Here is an 8,923-nt window from a genome sequence, read left to right on the forward strand (position 1 = left end):
GATAGGACGGTCGGTGGGGGGTTGTTTGGTTGGCTGGTTGTTCGCTTTTCAAACGATCCCCACAAAAGCCGAAGGGAAGGAAGAGGGGAGACAGCAGTTTGCAGGTCTCCACTCCCGATGGGAAAGCCTGCACATGTGAGTTAGGGCCCCTGCACCCCTGTTGGGCTCCTTTGGGGCCCTCCTTGTGCTGTGAATGGTAGGTCTTGGAGGGTGGACAGCAGCCCATCTTCTCTGGGTCTCTGAGGCCTCAGGGACTGGTGCACGGAGCCAGAGCCAGAGACAGAAAGGGAGCCAGGAGGGGCACGGGAATCCTAGGCAACAAAACCCTAACATGCAAACTGATCAAATGGCGGAACAAGCTGCAGAGCGACCGGTCGCTTTGATGCACGCTGGCCACCAGGGGGGCAGACGCTCCATGCGGGAGCTGCCCCCTGGTGGTCATGGCGGAGCTCCCACAGGGGGGAGCACAGCGGGAGCCTCGCCCACCTCGCTGCAGGCGGGCGGCTAAGGAGCGAGGGGTCCCGGCAGATCACGAGAGCCCCAGACAGCCAGAGGGATGTCTGACTGCCCGCTTAGGCCCAATCCCTGGGGGCAGGCAGACATCCCCAAAAGGGGTCCCCGGACTGCAAGGCTGGGCTGAGGGACACCCCCTTCGGCTCCGGTGCATGAATTTCTCCACCGTGAGATTGCTCCCTACCTCCCAGCCCACCCCTTGCCCTGCCCTGACACCTCTCTGACCCAGCTGTGACTGACCCCTTCGTATCCCAATCCCTGCCCCTGCCCAGACCTCACACTGAGCCTCCGTCCCAACCCCCACGTCACTCACACAGGTCTTCTGGGCAGGAGGAGTCCATGGCCAATGTCCCAACTTCCTGGAACCTCTCTCCAACTGCCACGGAACCTCCTCCCAGCCCCAGCTGCAGGCCAGTCTGGAGCCTCCAGGCTTGCCGGAGGACAGCAGGGGAGACCGAGAAACGCCGAAGAAAGAACAAAGAGGTCAAAAGCCAGAGGGACAGGGCCCGAACCCCGGAGAGAGAGAGACCGACGGACTTCTGGGGGCCAGGAAAGAAGGCCCGAGGCAGTTGGCAGACCGTTGCATGCCTCTTAGGGCCAGGCTTGGCCCTCTGCCACCCCCATGTCCCAGAAGTCCCAGCCCGGCCAGCAGGGCAGCCAGTCCAACGACCTCCGGGAAGACCCAGACAACGCCGCCCAAGATGAGGAGGCCTCAGGCCCTTTGCCCAGACCCAACAGGTTAAGCGTCCAGGAGCCTCAGTCCATCTTGCACTCCCGCCCGGTCAGCATCCTAGAACCCCCGCCCGTTTCCCACGCCCGCCAGGTCAGCATCCAGGAGCCTCTGCCCGTTTCCCACGCCCGCCAGGTCAGCGTCCAGGAGCCTCTGCCCGTTTCCCACGCCCGCCAGGTCAGTGTCCAGGAGCCTCTGCCCGTTGTGTACGCCCGCCGGGTCAGCGTCCAGGAATCCCTGCCCATGGTGTACGCCCGCCGGGTCAGCATCCAGGAGCACCTGCCCAGCGTCCGCACTCGCCGGGTCAGCATCCAGGAGACCCCCGCCCTCGCCCTCGCCCGCCGGGTCAGCATCCAGGAGCACCTGCCCAGCGTCCGCACTCGCCGGGTCAGCATCCAGGAGACCCCCGCCCTCGCCCTCGCCCGCCGGGTCAGCATCCAAGAGCCTCCGCCGGTCCTCCACGACCGCCGGGTCAGCATCCAAGAGCCTCCGCCCACCTTGCGCCCTCGCCGGCCCAGCGCCCAAGAGCTGGTAGCCAGGGACAGCACTCTCCGGGACAGCATCAGAGGGGCGCCTCTCGTCGGTAGCATCATCCAAAAAAGTATCCAAGAGGCGCCATCCGTTAGCAGCAGTCAGCAAGGCAGCACCCAAGACGTGAAGCCGCGCCGGCCGCCGCCGCCGCCCGCCGCCGCCGAAGCCGCTGCCGCTGGTTACCTACGATTCCCCTGTGGGCACCCAACCTGCCCCGAGTCTCCAAATCTGCGGCCCCGGTGTCCCAAGGCCTCTGGCGATGCCCCACAGCCTCTTGGCCTATTTCGATTCAGTTGCCTACAGCAGTCAGAACAGTCAAGACACCTTGGCCGTACCCCGGTATCAAGGCCTCAAGGGTCCAAACCGGGCCAGTGTGGATGTCCCCCCTTCCATTACTTACAGCCCCGAGCCCAGCATGGAAAGCATGGAGTCAATTCTCTGGAGCTCCCAGGAGGAATTAAAAACGTCTCTGTACAACCTCCAGTTCAGCAAAAATGCCCCGGATAGCGACAGCAGCATGCTGCCAGGCAGCCCCGCAGAGGCCTGTTCTGCCAGGTAAGAGGCAGGGGTCCGGGCGGAAGGCCGGGTTCCGGGTTAGAATCGGGGCTGGGGGCTGGGGGCTGGGGGCTGGGGGCTGGGGGCTGGGGACTGGGGGCTGGGGGAGACAGACGGGGACCAGAACGTGGCTGGCATATCAGAGACTGGAGCCTGGACCTAGGGGTGGCAGGCCTTGGAGGCTAGACGTGACGACGGGCCCTGGGGGGTAGGGCATGACGCAGAACCTGGAGACTGAATGTTGGGGTGGCAGGGTCTGGAAGCTAGAAGGGAGCCTGGAGGGCATGTCCCAGAGGCAGGACCTGGGGGATACGGGGGTCTGCAACCTTTAAGACATAAAGAGCCACTTGGACCCCTTTCCAAAGGAAAAACACACACAGAGCGCCAGGAGCGCTGGAGGCGGCGGAGGTAAGTGATACAGGCCCTGCTATCGGCCCTGCTAGTGTCGGCCCTGCTGTCGGAGCCGCGGCAAAGCTTAAAAAGAGCCGCATGCGGCTCTGGAGCCATAGGCTGCCGACACCTGGTAGAGGATGGACATCTACACAAATAAAAGAGGAGTATGGCCGAAGCCAGTTTGGCTCAGTGGATAGAGCGTCGGCCTGCGGACTGAAAGGTCCCAGGTTCAATTCCGGTCAAGGGCATGGACATTGGTTGCGGGCACATCCCCAGTAGGGTGTGTGCAAGAGGCAGCTAATCGATGACTCTCTCTCATCGATGTTTCTGACTCTCTATCTCTCTCCCTTCCCCTCTGTACAAAATCAATAAAATATATATTTTTTTAAAAATCAATACAATATATTTAAAAAAAAAAAAAGAGGAATATGCCAAATTGACCATACCTCCATGAGGCCTCCCCACCAGCCAATCAGGAGTGGGTATGCAAATTAACCTAACAAAGCAGTTGGGTTCATTTGCATATGCAGGCATGGAGCGAAGACGGAAGCCTGAAGGTTCCGCTACAGTCAGAGCCAAGCCTGAAGGCTAAAGGCTTGGGTCCCGGGTGCCGGAGGAGAACCGGTGACGGCAGCCAGGAGAAGGAAGGCCAGGTGCAGGAATCTTCGTGCCGCGGGCTTTTAGTCGAGAAGATAAGAGTCCGAAGGCTGGACTGGGTGGGACTGGGTCTGGCAGCTGGACCTGGGACGGTTGGGCTGGGGAGCTGGACTCGGCGCTGACGCTGTCGGTGGGAATATCTGCCGCAGGTTTCTGGAAGCGGGTAAACGGAAATATTCACAGCTGCCCTTAGGCACAAAGATGCTGCATGAAGCCAAGAAGATCAGCCGCCAGCTGAGCCTGGCGCTGAGCGTGTTGGGCATGATGATCATCGGTCTCATCACCCTGGGCCAGCCCTGGGTCCACTTCCAGGTGCCCCTGGAGCCCCCTGGGGGTCCCGCTGACCCCCCGCCCCGGACCATGCCGATCAACACCATCTTCTTTGTGCGGTGTTCTGACATCTCCTGCCCGCACGAGCAAGACTACAAAGCTTGTAAGGCCTGCCCAAGGAGACACACCATTTCCGGAGCTCATTCCTCCTCTGCCTTAGGGGGACCCCCTTTCCGCCTTCCCTGGGATGACCCCACTGCCCTCACTTCCTCTGGGTCAGCCTCCCTCCCCGCCAGGGTGGTCGCTCCCTGCTGCAGGACCATCCCCGCTGCCCTGTGCTCATCCTCACTGACATGACCCTCATCCCGCTGACCCCGCTTCTCTTCCTTCCCTAGACTTGCTGGACTCTGCCTGGGCCTTCCTCTTCATTTCCAGCTTCACCAGCTTCTGCCTCTTCCTCATCCTCATAAACATCACCTTCTTCAGCGGCTCCAGCGTGTCCCTGCTGGACTTCTCCAACATCATCCTCAGCAACCTGACAGGCATGGCAGTTTGGCCCTGCCCAGAGGGACCCTAGGACAAGGCGAACCATGCCCAGGGCCTACCACGGCACCCTACCCCCTCCCACCAAACTCCAACCACGCCCCCCCCCCCCATCCTCACCTCTAGTCCCAATTCAGATCCCATCTCCTAACCCAATGGTTGGCAAATGGACCTAGACTCTCCATTCTAGTCATTACAAGCTGTTGTTTTTCCTTGTGATTAAGCCCCTGGCAGTGGTCAGCAAACTCATCCCAATAAAAAAATAAATATATATAATTTTCAGCCTAACCCCATCTCCACCCCCCACTTCCCTCCCCAGCTCCATCACCAACACATCGCAAACACATCCACCTCCCCCTTCCATGATGTCCAGGCCCATTCAATCTTCTCTCCAGTATCCAAGCCACCAATGTCAACAGCCAACTGCAACCCCATCCCGACCACCTGTGAGCCTCACTCTGAAACTCAGCTGAACCCCTACCCAGCTCCATCCTCTGACCAAGTCTCCAGTCCATCCTGAACCCCAACCACCACCCAACACCAACCCCAACCTCAGCCTCCTCTATCCTGGTCACTCAGACTCCCACCTCTACTGAGGACCCACCTCTGGTTCCAGTCCCAGCCCCACCCCCACCCCAAATCCCGCCGCCCCGCCACCCCCTGTGACTTCTTCCTCTTCCTGAGCCTCCTTCTCTCAGTAGGGTCGGAGTAAAACCTCCTACCACGTGGAGAAGTCGAGGGGACTGAACTGGGAGATGTCAGTACCCGATGTAGATACTGTACAGGTCCTTATCGCCACATGCCCACCCAAGTAACTAGGAATTTATATTCTGATGAGGATAGTTTGGTTCCATTTGCATGTCAAATCACACATTCTAGAAAAGGGAGCTGCCGCAGAGCAGCTTTGTGTCTCTCTGTGTGTGTGTTTTGTTTGTTTGTTTGTTTGTTGTTTTTTAAATATATTTTATTGATTTTTTTACAGAAAGGAAGAGAGAGGGACAGAGAGTCAGAAACATTGATGAGAGAGAATCATCGATCAGCTGCCTCCCGCACACCCCACACTGGGGATGTGCCCGCAACCAAGGTACATACCCCTGACCTGAATCGAACCTGGGACCTTTCAGTCCGCAGGCCCACGCTCTATCCACTGAGCCAAACTGGTTTCGGCTTTGGGGAGCACTCTGGTTTGGAAATGAAGGACATTGTCTTCTCTTGCAGTAACTGACCACAACCTTCAGTTGCGGCAAGAGAGCATTTTTGGAGAGTGACAGTAAAGCCACGATGGGTGGCCACTCGGCATCCCATGTCCTCGTTAGCAAATGTCATGTGTCCAGTTTGTGGGTTAACTCTTCCCGGTTGTTCAAATACAGGGGACCTGGGGTGGAAAAACACCTCGGTTTTATTTTAATATATATTTTATTGATTTTTTTACAGGGAGGGAGAGAGGGATAGAGAGTCAGAAACATTGATGAGAGAGAAACATCAATTAGCTGCCTCTTGCACACCCACTACTGGGGATGTGCCCTTAACCAAAGTACATGTCCTTGACCGGAATTGAACCCAAGACCCCTCAGTCTGTAGGCCGACGCTCTATCCATTGAGCCAAACCGGTTTTGACAACACCTCGGTTTTAACTCATCCAATCTAGGACATTTTCTTAGAAGGAAATAGCCTCCGCCCAGTCTACCTTTTAATTAAGTGGGAAGCACATCCTATGCTGTGAAAATAAAGAGAGAAAAAAAGCTACCCAGGCCCGAGCTAGGAAGCTCAGTTGGTTAGAGCATCGTCCTGACACACCAAGGTTGTGAGTTTTAGCCTCAGTCAGGGCACATCCAAGAATCATCCATGGCCCTGACCGGTGTGGCTCAGTGGCTAGAGCGTCAGCCTGCCGACTGAAGGGTCCCAGGTTCAATTCCGGTCAAGGGCATGTACCTTGGTTGCAGGCACATCCCCAATAGGGTGTGTGCAGGAGGCAGCTGATGGATGTTTCTCTCTCATCAATGTTTCTAACTCTCTATCCCTCTCTCTTCCTCTCTGTGAAAAATCAATAAAATATATTTTTAAAAAGAAAGGAAGGAAGGAAGGAAGGAAGGAAGGAAGGAAGGAAGGAAGGAAGGAAGGAAGGAAGAAAGAAAGAAAGAAAGAAAGAAAGAAAGAAAGAAAGAAAGAAAGATAGATCAGATTATCGCATCTCGGCCTTTTGGCTAAGATCAAGTGAAAGAAAGATCAAGTTTAAAAAAAAAAAAAAAAAAAAAGAATCATCCAATGGCCCTGACCGGTTTGGCTCAGTGGCTAGAGCGTCTGCCTGCCGGCTGAAGGGTCCCAGGTTCGATTCCGGTCAAGGGCATGTACCTTGGTTGCAGGCACATCCCCAGTAGGGAGTGTGCAAGAGGCAGCTGATGGATGTTTCTCTCTCATCGATGTTACTAGCTCTCTATCTCTCTCCCTTCCTCTCTGTAAGTCAATAAAATATATATTTTAAAAAAAGAAAGACCAAGACTTGCACTCCCAGTGTCATCTACCATGACATTGTCGGGAGCCTCTGACCCTGCGTGGGGCGCAGAGATACAGGGAGGGAAAGGAAGTTGGGAGATGATGGGCAAGAGCCAGGCAGTGACACAACCGTGGGCTAGGGTCTTCACACACCTGCTTGCCCAGCCCCCTAACGCCTGTACTCCTCCCGCAGGGACCAGCATGGTGCTGGGCGTCCTGTTCTACCTGCTGCAGGCCCATGAGTTCCTGCAGGAGGGCATGACTTACAGCCTGGGGCACAGCTTCTACCTGGCGTGGATCGGCATCTTCTCCTTCATGACGATCGGTCTGAGCCGGGACGGGGCTTGGGTTTGGACAGGGTTCAGGGATATCGATGGGGATTGCCTGGGAAGGAGTTAGGGATGAGGATGCGGCTGGGTTTGGGTTTGGAAACGGATAAGGGGTAGAGGGTAGGGGACGGGTTATGTTTGGGTTTGAAGGTGGAGGGTGGAGGAAAATGTAGGTGAAAGGGTTGGGGACAGAGCAGGGGATGAAATGGCACTGGGGGTGGGGTTGAATTTGGAAATGGGTTCAGACCGTGTAGGGCAGTGGTCGGCCAACTCTTGAGTCACCAGAGCCAAATATCAACAGGACAACAATTGGAATTTCTTTTTCTTTTTTAAAATATATTTTATTTATTTTTTTTTTTTTTATTTTTATTTTTTTACAGAGAGGAAGAGAGAGGGATAGAGTTAGAAACACCGATGGAAGAGAATCACCGATCAGCTGCCTCTTGCACACACCCCACCAGGGATGTGCCCTCAACCAAGGTACATGCCCTTGACCAGAATCGAACCTGGGACCTTTCAGTCCACAGGCTGACTATCCACTGAGCCAACCGGTTTCGGCTGGAATTTCTTTTGAGAGCCAAATTTTTTAAACTTAAACTACATAGGTAGGAACATTGTTATTAACTTAATTAGGGTCCTCCTAAGCTGGCCTTTGCTAAAAACTCAAGGGGCCAAAGAGCTGCATGTGGCTCGTGAGCCGCAGTTTGCCGACCACTGGTGTAGGGAATGGGGTTGAGGTTGGGTGTAGGGGGATGGATGTGGGGACAGTGGGGGGGGGGTATCATTGGGCCTGGGGAGAGGACTGGGATCAAGGTGGGGCTGGTGAATGCTATATCTCACCCCCTCTGCTTCCTTCCTCCCTCAGGTTTAATTTCCTACATGAACTACATGAATTTCTGGTCCATCCTGGCACCACGGGGCATCTGGACTTAGGACATGGGAAGGACCCCATGAGCCAAATATCAACGGACAACAATGAGTCTGGTGACTCATGAGTTGGCCGACCACTGCCCTACACGCTTCCTTCTTGCTCCCACCGCTCCCTGCCAAGGAGCCAAACAAGCCTGCTCTCCGGCCCTCACACCCACCACGACCCTTATCCCTTTTCAGTGCCCTCTGAGTCTCCCCGACTCCAATTACTAACCAGTATTTTTAAATCTGTACTTTTTGCCTAGAACATGCCTTTGGCTTAGTACCTTGTAAGTGTCCCTTGGAATCGTCATACCTCCTTGGGCCCTGTGGGACGTACGGGTTTAGAAGGGAAAGGGAATCGCAAGACAGAGACTTGAGGCACAAGGTCAGCCGAGAATTAGGCCAACCAGGATATTTTTTCCATTGCTTTTCAGAGAGGGGGGTGGGGGAGTGGAAGGGAGGAGGAGGAGAGAGAGAAACATCGATGTGAAAGAGACGTTGTCTCCTGTACACGCCCCAACCGTGGGTGGGGAGTGAGCCTGAAACCTAGGTATGTGTCCTTGACCTGGTATTGAATCCAAGACCCTTTGGTGCGCTGGCCCACGCTCTAACCACTGAGAAACACTGGACAGGGCTCAATCCCTGTTTATTTTTATTTTTTTAAATAGATTTTATTGATTTTTTACAGAGAGGAAGGGAGAGGGATAGAAAGCTAGAAATATCGATGAGAGAGAAACATCCACCAGCCGCCTCCTGCACATCCCCCTACCGGAGATGTGCCTGCAACCAATGTACATGCCCTTGACCGGAATCGAACCTGGGACCTTTCAGTCCGCAGGCCGACACTCTATCCACTGAGCCAGACCGGTTTCGGCAATCACTGTTTATTGAATAGCTGATTCTCTCCAAGCTTTCAAATTTTTTTCAATGATACTTTTATTTATTGATTTGAGAGAGAGGAAGGAAGGAGGGAGGGAAGAACGAAGGGAGAGAGAAA

General features: G+C 55.2%; 1 protein-coding gene across 1 annotated transcript; it reads left to right on the forward strand.

Moving 5' to 3' along the window:
* Positions 1-2,096: 2,096 nt before the first annotated feature.
* Positions 2,097-8,483, forward strand: LOC118718767 (outer dense fiber protein 4). Its single transcript, XM_045581616.1, has 6 exons — positions 2,097-2,329; positions 3,529-3,812; positions 4,045-4,191; positions 6,879-7,010; positions 7,880-7,964; positions 8,033-8,483. The coding sequence occupies exons 1-5, from the start codon at positions 2,190-2,192 to the stop codon at positions 7,945-7,947; spliced, it is 771 nt and encodes a 256-aa protein (XP_045437572.1). The 5' UTR covers positions 2,097-2,189; the 3' UTR covers positions 7,948-7,964; positions 8,033-8,483.
* Positions 8,484-8,923: the final 440 nt, after the last annotated feature.

This window comes from Pipistrellus kuhlii, unplaced genomic scaffold, assembly GCF_014108245.1.
Source record: "Pipistrellus kuhlii isolate mPipKuh1 unplaced genomic scaffold, mPipKuh1.p scaffold_m20_p_145, whole genome shotgun sequence".
Lineage (NCBI taxonomy): Eukaryota > Metazoa > Chordata > Mammalia > Chiroptera > Vespertilionidae > Pipistrellus > Pipistrellus kuhlii.